The 15726-nt window shown below is 42.5% G+C and overlaps 1 protein-coding gene across 2 annotated transcripts; it reads left to right on the top strand.

The window, feature by feature from the left end:
- Positions 1–545: 545 nt before the first annotated feature.
- On the top strand, positions 546–11661 carry mybphb (myosin binding protein Hb). 2 transcript variants are annotated; one of them, XR_004613864.1, is made up of 12 exons: positions 546–866; positions 3310–3444; positions 4106–4273; positions 7213–7301; positions 7396–7591; positions 7674–7813; positions 7921–8080; positions 8987–9123; positions 10248–10434; positions 10542–10595; positions 11245–11276; positions 11364–11661. XR_004613864.1 is itself a non-coding variant. In XM_034585717.1 (11 exons), exons 1-10 carry the CDS (start codon positions 614–616, stop codon positions 10571–10573), a joined length of 1497 nt encoding a protein of 498 aa, XP_034441608.1. In that variant the 5' UTR covers positions 546–613; the 3' UTR covers positions 10574–10595; positions 11364–11661. The 2 variants fall into 2 exon arrangements, 1 of the variants encoding a protein (XP_034441608.1); XM_034585717.1 differs by lacking the exon at positions 11245–11276.
- Positions 11662–15726: the final 4065 nt, after the last annotated feature.

Genomic DNA, 15726 nt, shown 5'->3' with positions numbered 1-15726 from the left:
ATTCATATTTTAAATATAAACATATTTTTGGGGCCTTTATTGGACAGGACAGAGTGTTAGTGGGGAACCGCAGGCCAGAATCGAACCCTGTCCGCTGCAGAGGCGTAGAGCCTCATCATTGGGCTGCAGCTCTATCAGCTTTATTTAATTTTTGAAGCTTACTTAGTGCTTAATGCTAACTTACATGAAAAGAATCATGGGTAAAAAGTAATAACCATTAAAGGCCTGTAATAATATTATCAAATAATTTCTTTAAAAGTCCAGGAAGGTTTGATCAACATTAACATAAAAGCAGAAATAAAAAAAAGAAAAGTCTATATCTCAGGATTGTATTATATATAGATAAATATTTTTACGTGTATATTTAATGAAGCTGTGAAGTGAATGTAAAGAAGTAGTTAATGATGCACTGAGAGTTGATGAGTGGGACGAACAGAATGAGTCATACATGGTGTCCTGTGTTCAGAGGCCTATATCTATTACATGTGGAGCAGCAGGGGCGGAGCTTCAACCGGCTCAGCCCTATAAGAGTGTCCCCCCCCTGCACCCGCGGTGGAATTGGACTCACTTTTTTCGGACTTACCTCAGTTGGGAATTAGCTGCAACCTTCAACATGCCGTCCAAGCCTGCCCCCATCAAGAAGGCGGCCAAGAAAGAACCGGCCAAGAAGGAGGAGAAGGCTCCAGAGCCAGCGCCCGCACCGGTGCCCGCACCGGAGCCCGCTCCCGCAGAGGCAGCTCCCGCAGAGGCAGCACCCGCAGAGGCGGCCCCAGCCCCCGCTGAGGGCGAGGCCGCACCTGCCGAGGAGGCCCCCGCGGCCCCGCCAGCTGAGGAGCCCAAACCCCCCACCCCTCCACCCGCTGATGGTAAATTAACCAGAGCGTATAAACCACATCCACCTTAATGTTCCTGGTTTAGTCCCGGTGCCAGGTTATCCATTACGCACAAGCGCTCGTGCGTAAAGGTGGTAAGTGCCGTAGCTGCAGCCATCGTTATAAACCACAATACAAAGATAAAGCTGCATGTTCCTGCATTGTCCACCTGCCTGGACTCTTCAGGCTGCATCAGATGAGAAAGTCACTCAGTCACTGACGCGCTTTTACAGCAGTGCCGCGAAGTCTGTGCGCCCTGTTCCCTCAGTGATAAAAAGTAAATATTAACAAGCCTGGATTTACCAACGAGCAGTGAAACACTTGTTGTGCTCACGTTACAAACTGATGTGTGACAACAACTGTTTCATGACAAAAACAACAACTTCCTCAAAATCAAGATTTTAAAATTTCCAAATTAACTCTTTAATTTTGATTCAAATTCCCTTTTATAGCATCTTGAAATGTCATGTGAACATTTTAAAAATGTTATATTTGTACTAACATCTCCTAACCTCTTGTATCAGCTGCTGCTCCTGCTGCTGCAGATGAACCCGCTGCTGATGGTATGTTAAGACCCTCAGAGGGTCTCTCTCTCTCTTCAACCCTCCCTGACTCCATATTTTTTTTAATTGAAATGTTAAAATTGCCAATTTTACTTTATTAATTTAAAAAATATTAAATCCCCTTTTATAACATCTTGAAATGTCTCTTAAACCCTTTCAACATGTTATGTGTGTGCTGACATCTCCTAACCTCTTGTATCAGCTGTCGCCCCAGTTGCTGCAGAAGAACCCCCCGCCCAAGGTATAACATGACCCTCAGAGGGTCTCTTAACCCGTGACTCACATTTCTGCCAATTTTAACTTCTTCTCTCCATTTTTAACATTTAAATCCCTTTTATAACATTTGGAAATGACATTAAAACCCTTTCAAACATGTTATATACTGACATCTAACTTCTAATATCAGCTGCTGCTCCTGTTGCTGCAGAGGAACCCGCTGCCGATGGTATGATGCGTGTCTCTCTCTCCACTCAATCTTTCTGCTCATTCTGATCATTTGAACAGATTTAATTCTATTTATAACATTTTAAAAATGAAATCAAAGCCCTTTCAAAATGTTATATATCTACTGACATTCTCTAACCTCTTATATCAGCTGCTGCTGCTCCTGCTGCTGCAGAGGAACTTTCTGCTGATGGTATGATGTGACCCTCAGAGGGTCTCTCTCTTCACTCCTCCCTAACCAATTTTACAATTGAAGTTTTGAAATTGCAACATTTTTAACTTAATATATTTATTTAAACATATTTAATCGCTTTTTATAACGTTTTGAAATGTCAATGAAAACCCTTTCAAAATGTTCATATATCTACTGACATCTTCTAACCTCTAATACCAGCTGCTGCCCCTGCTGCTGCTGCTGCAGAGGAACCCGCTGCTGATGGTATGATGTGACCCTCAGAGGGTCTCTCTCTTCACTCCTCCCTAACGTACCCCAATTTTACAATTGAAGTTTTGAAATTGCAACATAATTTAACTTAATATATTTATTTAAACATATTTAATCGCTTTTTATAACGTTTTGAAACGTCTTCTAACCTCTAATACCAGCTGCTGCCCCTGCTGCTGCTGCAGAGGAACCCGCTGCCACAGACGCAGCTGAGGCTCCTGCTGATGGTAAAAAAGATGAAGATCACATGAGCCACAACAGATCTGATGCTATAGAATATTACTAAAGTTTGACCCTTCAACTCTTAGAGTAAATCTGACAACACGTACGGATTCCTTTCTAACACATCGAACTCAGTCACACGTACTATCACATTGTTCAACATGTCCTATCTGCTTAATGCACAGTTGATTAATATCTAACATTTAATAAAAGCCGCTGCCGCTCCAGCCACAGACGAAGCTGCTCCTGCTGCTGAAGCACCTGCTGATGGTAAAACCAAACTTCCAACGTGTTCCTATTCTCTGTTCTCTTTAGTGGCTCTAGATTCTGGTTCTGCCGTTTCACCTGAATTGGATAAAAAAATCCTCTGAGTGATAAGATAAATCCATGAAGCCATAAGACATGTCTGCTGTTTGCTTTGCTTTACTCGTCACATGCTGCCAATAATAACAATAATGCAAATGCTTATTTAACATTAGCTGAAGCTGCTGAGGCGCCTGCACCAGAGGAGCCTAAAGCACCCACCCCCCCACCACCTGCACCCGAAGGTAACGCTCCATTCAGAGGATGAACTCCGTCGCAGTGTGATTTTCCCCTCCATTGTTTCTTCTCCCCTTCTTTTATTTCAGTGTAAAGATAAAGAACTGCAGCATCCTCCTCTTCTCAGCTCCTGCCCCTGAATTTGATTTCTGATTGTTCTGGGACTTTTCTGCCACTCGCAGGTATCAGTGGAATAATTGTGTATTTCCACGGTTTCCTGCAGAGCCCACCAGCGTTCCAGTTGAGCTGTTTATCGAGGACAAGAATGACACGTCTGTGACCATCATCTGGAGCCAGCCGGAGAACGTCGGGCCGTCTGGCCTGGACGGATACAACATTGAAGTCTGCAAGGATGGAAGTAAGTGGAACTGTTGACCAGGTGCACCGAGCACAGAAAGAGTCAGATATTAGTACAAAATGCCAGCGGCCCTTTGAGTTTTATTTCAAAGCTTTTATTTTGAAGCTGATTTAACGTTTTTGCATTATATCATTAAACAGTATGAATGCTTGGCACCTTGGCATTTTAACTGTACTCTGGAACATGTTAAATTGCCGGTTTAATGTGGGTCAGCGGTATATCGGTTGCAGCTGTCCCTGAAGTGTCACTGGCAGAGTTATATCCTGAGCTACCAACCTTCTCCCTACAAGGAGAGAAGGCGTTTCAGGAGCTGCTGTGGTCTCACTGGAGGTCCTGCTTTTAGACCAGCCCTATGCTAATATCAGCAGCGGGTCAGTGAGAGCTGGATTTAGCAGACGGGGGAATGTTACAACAAACACCACAGAACAGCAATTTTCACGTCTAGTGCAGGGAAATTGTTTTATATCGTTTCTATTACGATGCGTAACAACTTTACTGTTCACAAAGCTGCAAAGCAAGCAGCACCGAGTGTCTTAATTAGTTTGTTCTCAATCCCTGATCTGTATGAATCTGAATCTTTTCCCGCTCTTTCTGCACAATTAAAATCAATAAAGAGACGAACCCGTCGTCTGACTTCACTGTGTCTAACGTTCCCATTCAGCCGAGGACTGGAAAGCTGTCAACGAGGACTTGCATAAGTCCTGCCGCTACGTCATCAAGAACCAGATCACCGGTGACCGCCTGAAGATCCGCGTGGTGGCCCTGAACGCCGGCGGCCGCAGCCCCCCCTGCGCCCTGCCCGAGGCCATCCTGGTGAAGGAGGTCGCTGGTAAGAAATGTTTTAGGGATGAGAGAAAATGTAATATTTGTGCTGTCATTTAACCAGTGACTTTCATTTTGTTGGTCCCACACATTGAAACTGAAGTGAGCAGCAGCTAAATGAGAGATACGAGCAGATTCATCACATACACATGTTATATATTCTATTAAATAGGCTACACATGATGAGCATTAACAAGATAAGATACAGGAAAGACAGGAAAAAGGCCCTTTTATATGAGTCAGTGATAATACCAATAGGAGTATCAAGTCTAGAAAATAAATCAAATTTACCGTGCTAAGTATTTACAAAAATACAGGTGTTCAACACAGCTTTCTCTATGTACACCATGAAGCACTGAAATACTAGTATAAGGTACTAATACTACATACAAATTTGTACTGAGACACATAAGTGAGAGAACAGGCTGTAAAAGTCATTATTTGGCCATTTTCTCTGTTTAATCTTTACAATTTCATCCTCAAAATCTACAACCTGGGTCTGGTTTCACCTCCTACATGACAAAAATTGTAACCAAACCCCAAACAGGTCTAACTGTAATGGAAAAATATTTTTTTATTTAAAATGTGACCACAGGTAGAGGAGAAAGACAAAACTCATAACAAACCGAGGTTAATGTGATGATGACCAGTTTAATCCAGCTATAAAATAACAGTTAAACAACAATACAACAAATATGAGTCACACCATTCGACTGAGGCCCCTGGTTTAAACTTTATGGGGCCGTTTATCACTGGAAAGCTGCTTGTAAAATGCGGGAGTCAAACGGGAACATCTCAGCCATGTGTTCCTCTCAGCTGTCCGTGTCCTGTTGGCACATACCTGCCACGTTAACGGCATAAAACCCTGGTCTTCTCTCTCGTTTCCACTTTGAACTGGAACCCTGATCCACCCGGGGGGGGGGGGGGGGGGGACAGTGCGATAACTCCACACTTGTTAAGTTTTACTTGATTGGGTTCGGCTTTGCAGTGTTAATCGTGGGCAGTATATCTGAAGTGATTTGTGGTAAAAAATGATGATTGGACCCCGAGGACTTTAAAAGGAAGGAGCTGCGTTACTTTGGCACAAATCGTTAGTTGTGCGTGACGGAGAGTCGGGCGGGAAACTCGATCCCTGCTGAACTGGAAACATTTCAACATTCAGGTTCATGTTCCAGCTGCTCTGCTCCACATCGGCCACATTTAGACCTGTGAATGCTTTCGTGCAAAATGACCACGAAGGTGCGGGAAAAATATCTGGGATGACCCTGATGTTAGCACAGATTTTTCTGCTTGGGTTCGTGATCCCTGCCTGAATTCATCTTGAGGGGGGGTGAGGGGGTGGGGGTGTCAGAATCCAGTTCCACAAGATAGACGGTGGCGAGCAGGTGGGGGGGGGGGGGGCGAGTGGAAGGGGTGGATGGTAAATTCCAGAGCATCCTGTCCCTGAGGAGAGGTGGGGCGGCGGTGGTGTTAGGGGGTCGCGTTGGGGGTCGGTGGGTTTGGATCCAACTTCTCAGGTCACACTGGATCTCATGACACGTCCAGAGGTTTCATGTTTATTTTGAAACATGCCAGAGACTTTACAGGTGCAGTTTTCTTTGAGACTGATCCACATGAAGGAATAAGCCTGAACATGTGCTGGATGTACTCTCATATAGAGTTGCACTTTACTTTAGTACATTTAGTACAGTCTGTTTCAGGTTTTATTTACAAATACAAGTTGCTGTGGTGTGTTAGCATAAAAAGAAAAATTGAAAAACAGTGTAAAATATTGATAAAACTAGAAACGAGAAAAAAAACAAGTGCGATATCAACGGTAGATATATTCAATTTGACGTTTGTGCAGTGTGACCTTTATTGATCAAGTTTTATATTCACAGTTGCAAGTTCTGATGTTGGTCATTTCTATGATTTGAATTTGTTGTGATGTGAGTGTGGGGGGGGGGGGGGGGGGCTGATATACTGAAGCTGCTTTATTTAGAGTCCTAAAGGTTCCTAAAGGCCTCAGTATCATTTCACACGTCTCAGTGGCTAATTTCCTTTTTTATGTTTTATGGGCTATTTTGGGCTTTTTACAAGCTAATACACAGTGGGGGGGGGGGGGGGGGGGGGTTGTTGGCAGCTGAGGGTCTGGGACATGCAACAGGCATTTTGCAGGTATACAAGATAAATATATCGACCGACTGAGCCACCAAGAGCAGTTACTGACTTTGATATTCTAATAATTGTTACTGTCCATCAAGAAGTAATGTTCAGCACTTATGTGAAGGTTTAAATTTCATGTGTACTTAACTTAATTCATCAAGGTGAACACAGACTCACAGTAAAGTCAGAAACAATAATTATCAGGATTTTAAAAAGTTAGTTCACCAAAACCTGATAAATCATTACATTTATTATACATATACATTATACATACATTTATTTACAGGTCTTTTTCAGGGATTAATAAATTGGTACGTTTCCCTGCAGGAATAGGAAACTAAACAAGTTCAATTCATGGAAGTAGATGCAAACATTTCATACAGGAGCCTCAACTTTTGTTGATGTCTTACAAACCATCTTAATGTACAAAGACTGCGTTGAAACAAAACTTCATCCTCTGGTCTGTGACCAGGACAGTAAACGTTCATGAGAACTCCTGCTGTGTTGGGACAATCTGGACAATATTCAAAAGGCCTGAGTGGGACTCGTAAGACAAACTGTCGCTTTTAAAGCCAGTTAAACCACAGAAAGCCCCTGATGACACCAGTGAAAGTTCCCTGACTCAGATGGAATTAGTTCTGCTCAACATGTTCATCGAACAGATCTGAAATCCTTCACTTTCACTCCACAGATATTTGAATAAAAATCCTTTCTGGCTTCGTTCACAGATGAGATGTGGAAGCAGAAGATAAAAGTGCTGATTAACTAACTGGTTGTCTCACCCTGTGTTTTTCTCTCTAGATCGCCCCAAGGTTCGTCTGCCTCGTTTCCTCAAGCAGAGATACGTCACCCAAGTCGGAAACAAGGTCAACCTGACAGTCCCCTTCACAGTAAGCCGAAGACCACTGCATCTCCTTGTTCCTGCAGGATTAACAAAACAACCTTGCCTCCTTGAAACACACATGTCTGCCCCCTCCCCTCAAGGGTAAACCCAAACCTGTGGTCACCTGGACAAAGGACGGACAGCCCCTGGACGCCAAGAGGGTGAACGTCCGCACCAGCGACAGAGACAGCATCCTGTTCATCCGCACGACCGAGAGAGACGACTCCGGCATCTACGAGATGTGCGTGAAGGTGGACGACTTCGAGGACAAGGCGTCGCTCATCCTTCAGATTGTCGGTGAGGAAAATGTTTTCGCATATCACCAGATGATAGTTTTAAACTGTAAGGTTGGATACAAGGATCAGTGCTTTGTCCACAGAGCTGCCAGGACCTCCCGCCACCTTGAAGATTATTGATACCTGGGGCTTCAACGCGGCCCTGGAGTGGACTCCACCTAAAGACAGTGGAAACACAGATATTAAAGGCTACATGGTGCAGAAGGCCGACAAGAAGACTGGAGTAAGACCTGTTCTGCTGTAATGTGTTGATAAATCCCACACTTTAAATCCTCTGCACCTTATTCATCACTGTGTGTGTCGGTGTGTGTGTGTGTGTGTGTGTCACAGGACTGGTTCACTGTGCTGGAACATTACCACAGACTGAATGCCACCATCTCTGACCTCATCATGGGCAACACCTACAAGTTCAGAGTGTTTTCAGAAAACAAGTGTGGACTGAGCGATAACGCTGCCCTTACAAAGGGGGAGGCCGTCATCCTGAAGACAGGTACGTCTCTCCGTCACCGCTCCTCAGGCAACACGTCAGGACGCCATCCGGTCCTTTGTTCAATCAGCTGTGATGTACTGAAGTCCCCTCTGAAGCCATGGGCTCACAAGTCCTTCTTTTTAACGGATTCTTATCTTAAACTAGACGGATGGAAATTCAAACTTCAAATTTCATCCTTGTCCTTTCGAAACAGTTGATTTTTAAAACATAGTTCACTTTCAAAATACCACGAAATGCAGTAAAAAAGCTCCAAACGTTTATTTTGTTTCAGTTTGAATTTGACAAACTTTATTTGAAAAGAATTGTATCATTTAGCTGTTTTCACTGACAGATAAATGTGCAATATTGCAGCAATGCAACAGACCTACTGTAAAAAAGGGAAAGTAAACAATAATAATGATGATAAAAGGTTTCTGAGAACTGATGCACACACAATGTGCTTTAAACTAAAACTTAGCCAAGGCCCAACAGTTTCCTTAAATTCAATCCAGCTGCACCAGATAACAGACAATCTTAGATATCATTTAATTATTATTTTTAAATCAAGATCCAGGAATTATTCCGTGAGAAAAACTGTTCAAATGTCACATAATCTCACAATGTTAAATAAATTGATAAAAAGCTGCTTCTGGATCCGCACCTTTGTCCAGATCTGAATCAAAGTGAAATGTGTTTTGACTCATGTCGCATCCTTTCACTTAATTTCATGGAAATCCGTTTGGTAGTTTTTGCAGAATCCTGCAGTCACACAAACAAACCAACCACACAAACTGACAGGGGGTGAAAACATAACCTCCTTTGTGGAGGAGATAAAAATGACAAACTAAAGACCAGCTGACACACAGATCAGCTGAGCCTTTGCAGAAGCAGTTGTATACTGGGTTGTGTTTCTGCTCCGCTCTGCAGGTATCGACTACAAACCTCCCAACTACCAGGAGCACGACTTCACCGAGGCTCCCAAGTTCACCACGGCCCTGAGCGACAGAGCCACCACCGTGGGCTACAGCACCAAGCTGCTCTGCTCCGTCAGGGGAGAACCAAAGGTGCAGCCGCACTTCTGTTTTCATACCTGAACAATGTGACGCCGATTTAACAGTTCAGACTAAATATTAACTCCATTACCTGAGCAGTTAGGACCACTGAACTGTATTGTCTCTGATTGTTTTGCATGTTTTAACCCTGTATCTTAAAGTCTGGCTTCCAGTTTTGGAAATTTTTTTAACTATCAAATCTCAAACTTTGCATGTCACAGCTGACACAAAAATAACTTTCACTTTCAGAATTTTAATATTTGAATTACAGATGTGCAATATAATGGTTTGACTAAGTCTTTTCAAATTGATATGTATGCATTTTGCAAACCAATGGCTCCCTGAAAAGTAGAAATAGAGGAGAATAGAACGGAATATAATAGAAAGCCTTTATCATCATTGTACATCATTGTACAAGTTCAATGAAATTAGAGAAAAATAGTTTAAAATCCGACGAAAGACACAAAAGAATAAATACCAGACTAATAAATGCAGTTTTAAAAAGTAACTGAATCTTTAAAGTATGTCTGGTAGTTTTGTAACTAATAAAATCTCCCAAACCAGCGGCCATTGACATGTTAAAACTGTTTAAGTGCCTTAACTGTTGGCAGGATCAACAGTAACACCAGTGGTGCCAACAAGCCAATCCTCACTCTCACTTCTTGTCAGCAGCTTAGTGATGGTAATAAGGTTGAGCCTGGACTTATGAAGAGCTTTTAACAAACTCCTCTCCTCCATCACTGTCAGTGGGATCTTCATCTGACCCTGCAGGCCTCATGTCTGAGCCTCTCACCTCCTCTTCATCCTCCTAATCCCACCAGGTCCCCGACAGGACAGTGGGATAGATAGATGGTTGTGATTAGAAGGCCAGAGTTGGTATTCTGGTCTTTTGAAGCAGGGATGGGAGGAGAAGGGACCGCGAGGGTCAGCGGTCACATGTCTGACATTCCCTGCTGGGCCCCAGGGGGTCCTCACCATGTCAGGGTCATTAAAACTCCCACAGTGTGGCGTGCGCTGCGTGTCCCCTTCAATCAACAGAGCGTTTGTCGCCAAGTGGCACAAACCAAAACAGAAACAACCCTTATTTATTGATTAAATGCCTTCAAATAATTGCTGGAATAAATGTTTTTCTACAGCCCAAGGTTCAATGGATGAAGAACCAGATGATTATTGGAGACGACCCTAAGTTCAGGCAGATCTGCGTCCAGGGCATCTGCTCTCTGGAGATCCGCAAGCCCGGTAACTTTGACGGTGGCGTGTACAGCTGCAAAGCCAAGAACGAACACGGAGAGGCGACTGTCTGCTGCAAACTGGAGGTCAAACGTAAGTCAGCACCTTAAATGTCCATTCCAATGTCTACAGTTTGTTTATGGCTGTAAACATTAGGTTTTGCTTGGTGTCTGATCACAAATAACTTTTCTGTTAAACAGAGGCAGCGGTTGTGGATGCACAGAAGAAATAGGTCAACGTTCTCATCATTACAGGTCAGAAATCATTAGGATGATATTTTATCACTACATTTACAAAGTAAACCAATAAAAACTGCATTGATGAATCTAAAAAACAATCATCTAGTTAAAGTATCCACCTTTTAAACCGTAATTAACTTTATAAACATACAGTTCTACGCTGAGAATGTGCGTGGTAAAAGTTTGCATCGGGTCAGTCGGTCTAAATGAGTCCCGAGGTGACATGTGCCTCCTGCGTGACTTGCTTTCCATACATGGACGGCACTAAACTGGGAAATGGTGGCCTCTGCCACTTAAAGGGTGCGGGAGGTAGCACCCATAAATTACATCTCTGATGGCTCCTCGTGAACTTGGGTCGGAGACTTAATCACATTTCCTCGACTCAGCAGCAGCAGCAACAACCTCCTTTAAGCGTTTCACCTGCAGGTTGCTCTCTGAACACGAGAAAACCTCAGAGGTTTAATCTGTTAAATGTTGCAGTTTTCTATCCGTAAAGATTTATTTCTAATGCATGTTTTAAAAAAATACAGGAAAGCATGTTTGCATAGTTTGAGTTTTTTCCCCCTCGTGTGATTCTGGATTGCTGCCACTGAAGCGACTGCACCTCTGACTGTGTGTAACACCTGTTGCTGTTATTTGTGCATCTGTTGCGATCCCAAATTAGGAGCAGAAGGAATGAGGCCTTTGCAGCATAAGGTGCGTGACACTTTTAGCGTTTCTAAAACCGTCTTCCTCAACGGCGACGAATAAAAGAGCCAATGATGTTTCCTTTTTCTCTCACAGGACGGTGCTGGATTCCTGTCAGAACATGTATATATGGCTGGTGACCACGCTCCATGAGGGTTGTTGCCTGTGACCTCTTGACAAGTGTTGCCCGATGTTGTGATGGACGTTTGTTGTCGCTTTGTGCCTTTTCATGTTATCAAGTCCACATCCATGTCCACTATCAGCTTCCCCCCCCTGGTTTCCCACCCCGTCAGTGCAACGAGGCGAGAGTATCACAGCATGAATTCACTGTTCCTCATTGGAGATCTACATATAACATCGACGTGTTTTTATCAATAAATAATTTAATTTCTGGTTTTGTTGTTTTTCAATACGGTGTCTTCAGTAAATTGAAATCTACAGCATGATTATTTGAAAGCTTTAATCGTTATTATCAATAATTTAATCCGTAAAGAAGAGACAGTTACTCAGCTTGAGTTTATTCAGATTCTTTATTACATAGTTTTGGTTTGATTTGACATATTTTAGGAGATATATTGAAGAAGGTGAAAGAAAAGAATTTTAGACTTTATTTAACACAATTGTAATTTGTAATATATTATAAAAGTTTCTTATATTTTTATAGAAAGATCTGTGTCATTAGGAAATATAGACTCCAACTAGTGGTCACTGTAGAACAGGTCAGTCAAAAATCAGTAAATACATCTACAGTACACAATATAGCTTATATTTATTTGTATTAATTAAGATTATTTTCACGGAAAGTACATATACAATTCAACAGGAAATCAAATAACAACTAGTAACATGTTAAAAACAATTATCATGACATGGACAATATCAATTATGTAGAAGCAAAATACAAAGAAATATCAGCAGAAGACAAACATTAATTTTGATTCTTTTAAGGAAAACAACACAAACACATAAAAATAAGGTCAATTAATAAGAATAGAGTATCTAATAATAAACGAGTGACAATGAAAATGAGCTCGGCCTGACAAAATTTGAAGAAATCAATTTTAAATCAGATAGCACCATTTTTAAACACTTTTCAAGCAAAGTAAAAGATTAAAAAGAGCAGAACAAAAGAGGTCGAAGAAATAAAAAGGATAGATCTAATAATAAGTAAATTGAAGGAGTAAAATAAAATAGTTAGAAATGTGTACAATATTAAAATACAGTCATGGAAAAAACAATAGATTCTATAGAATAGTTTAGTTAAAGCCTCCAGTGTGAACTTTACAGAATAAAATGACCAAGAATTAAAAAATGTATTATCCTACAGGCCTGGAAGCTTCTGTATCTGCAGATTGATTTAATTATTTTCCACCACAGTTGGACTCGGTGGCTGAATTTACGCAGCCCCTCTTGGCAGCGGCCCCCTGAGAACCTGGATGACAGCGGCACAATTCATTTGGCTCGAACAGACCCAGGAGTACACAGCAGAATGCCAGCACTTCCATAATAATCATACCAGTCTATAAGACTGATCTTGTAGCTATCTTGTCCCGGAGTTCGTGGCATAGTGATAAGGGGCCGGATGCCAGAGCCTTCCAGGTTGCACAGACACATGGGTTCACATGGAGGCTGATAAAATTAGCTGCAGGGCTCCGTCGTACCCGGGTTATTTTAGGAAGTGGATCGTCTGGCAAAATGTGCTTTTACGTTACCTTAAAGAACGGAATCGGGGAAATGAAATTCATAAATTAAGTGGAGATATAATTTAATTCAAAAGGATGAAAATCTACCTCCCATGACCCTGAAGTCTGTTTTGTACGAGAATAAAATACACCAATAGTATAACTGTGTGGAAACATAAAGGTTTGAATGACCCAACTCTGCAGTTAAAGCCATGAGGAAGAAAAACTCATTATCCGTCTCCTTCGGCGTGGCTCCCTCTACTGTCACAATCAAGCAGCAGCATGTGCAAGCCTCTAAAAAGGGCGAGAATTAAGAGTCACGTCGCACGTCAACAACATTCAGACGCTGCTGCTTTAAAAATCCAAAACACGGGGATGTTCGCTCCAGAGATCAACGGCAAAGCCAACTGTCCATTTGATTTACAGTGTTTTGAAATGGATCAACTGTTCCCTCTGTGTCACTTTGAGCCGCACGGTGCAGCGTTAACCCGCGGGCTCTGCACCATACTGGGTCTCAGGCCTACTTCTGCTGGGTCCCTGGATGCTGACACGCTGCAACAAGGTCACAGAGCGAGAGACTTCCTGTCTAATTTAGGTCCTGCTCCCAAAAAAGGTTTCAAACCTCCAATGAAAACCACAAAACCCCGGGACACAGAATGTAACTGCTCATATTTGATATATTAAAGTATAGTATCATATATTCAAGTTATGTTTGAATCGTATAATTCAGTTTGATGTTGATGTGTGTGTGTGTGTGTGTACATGAGTGAGTTTGTGTTTATATGATTAGTTGTTCTTCTTTAGATGGTTGTAATGGTCCAACATCACAAAGATGTCGATCCCCTGACTCTTCTGTCAGCGCCACCTGTAGGTCAAACCTTTTAAACCGTCAGACGTTCATGTTTCCCAGAGGATGAAGCTGTAATGACTTTAGTGATCCCCTGACTTCTCCTCTACTGCCACCATCAGGCTGAAATGTGTGCTTTTGAGTGAAATGTCTCAGCGCTGGTGAGTTAGATTCCATAACAACATGTAAACACACTGTGGGGATCTCCTGGACCTTTGGGCCTTTACCACTGTCGGAGCAAAACTAAGATTTCATCAGACACTTTAGTTAATGAGAGAAAACCTGAAACCTGATGACGGTGTGTCTGTCGTGGAAGGACGTAGCACGGGGCCAAGAAAGACGCCATTAAACTTTGGCGCGGATCTGGACAAAGAGGCAGATCTAGGAAATTTGATCACTGTCTTTGACATTCAAAGAATCTTTTTTTTAAAGATTATTAAAACGTATTTTCATGGATTTGAGGTGTGTTTAAGGGACCTTTGATGTTGCACAGTTTAATGCTGTTTGACTGAATTGAAGGGGGCAAGGTGCAGGTATTCAAGTTTTCATGCCTTAAACTCAGATGGTGAACACACCTGCTCAGAGTATTGGTTCTCCTTCACGTTCAGCCTCACAGAGCTGCTGCAGCCTTCAGCTGTGTTCCCGTGGTTTGTCTCCTCCATCTTCATTTTGTGTTTGAGGCTCATTAGACTCCGAGCTTCACCTTTATGAAACCATACAGCTGCTTCAGGCTCATACTCCGCCTCTCATCCCCATGAATGAATCACCTCGGCGTCTCTGTCCCGTCTGTTATGATTTATTGCTGCGAAGTCCACAACAGGGTGATCACCGCAAAATATCCTCTGGCTGAATAATTAGATCCTATCAAAAAGTTGTTCTCTCTGCTGCACCCTCCTCCTGCAGGGAAATGGTCGCAGATGAAACAGAACCGGATGGAAAGTTCATTTATTAAAAAAAGCTCAACGTGCGGTAGTGATGCAGCATCTCTGCCTCGTGTGCTGGTGTTGCTTTAATCGTTGGTAATGCACTGATTGTGATGTGGAGGCTGCTCCGTCAAGGGTAACGCCAAAGGTAATGAAATGGTGCGTCCTTCTTGAAGGGAGCTGAGGTTTTGGCAACATTCCCTGAGGGTTTAATAAGTGTAATGGTGGAACTGGCACTGTTGTTGCTTTTCATTAATGCAAATGTTGCACTGCTAAATCAGCTGGGTAGACGCTCCCAAGGCACTTTTTCATTCGCTGCAAGTTACGGTGGAGATTGGGGCGTTTCTCTTCTGTTTTGAAACCATTCAGATGCTTTAGATGTTGTTTAATCTCACATATTTCACACATTCACCTTCAAACTGTGGTTCCGTGTGTTTCATGCTGCCTCACAGTGGCTGTATGTGATTCTCACAAACCAGCACAACCTGTGTGTGGATTTCCCAGGAGGAGCCTGCAGCAGCAGCAGTGTGATGCAGCTCTGCTCGTCTGTCCACTGGAGGAAGTCAGCTCCTCTATTGATTCCACAATGAGATGCTGTGAAGTAAATTTAATTAAAATTGAGGCACTGGATTGTTGTGAGGGTGGGAAATAAAAAACCCAACAGACGTGTGTGTTTTAAACTCTTACATCTTTGTTCTTCTTATGCATCATCGCACATGAAGAATCCTTAAAGGAAACATGAAGTATCAACTCGCTGAACTGAATCATTTCTCCGCTACATTAAACACATTGCACATCTTACTACTGCACACAGTGACTCTTTGACTTTTACACCTCGTGGTTAATTAGGTGACTTTATAATCTGCGTGTCCCCTGATGATGCAGGAGCAGTGATCTGTGTCGCTCCTGCAGCTCCTCTTTTAAATCATTCACCACTCACACGTTCATGCATATTAACAGGAAAGAGAGGAACGGGTGGAATTTTTTTTTTTTGTGTGTTGCTACTG

Source organism: Hippoglossus hippoglossus, chromosome 5 (genome assembly GCF_009819705.1).
Source record: "Hippoglossus hippoglossus isolate fHipHip1 chromosome 5, fHipHip1.pri, whole genome shotgun sequence".
Lineage (NCBI taxonomy): Eukaryota > Metazoa > Chordata > Actinopteri > Pleuronectiformes > Pleuronectidae > Hippoglossus > Hippoglossus hippoglossus.
The sequence above is the reverse complement of the archived record's forward strand: the minus strand, read 5'-3'. Positions and strand labels throughout refer to the sequence as shown.

Bases quoted from the DNA above. Each gene is read 5' to 3' on its own strand.
- mybphb (XM_034585717.1), top strand. From the start codon at position 614: ATGCCGTCCAAGCCTGCCCCCATCAAGAAGGCGGCCAAGAAAGAACCG. The intron at 867-3,309 runs GTAAATTAACCA...GGTTTCCTGCAG, and splicing joins CACCCCTCCACCCGCTGATG to AGCCCACCAGCGTTCCAGTT. The intron at 4,274-7,212 runs GTAAGAAATGTT...TTTTCTCTCTAG, and splicing joins CCTGGTGAAGGAGGTCGCTG to ATCGCCCCAAGGTTCGTCTG.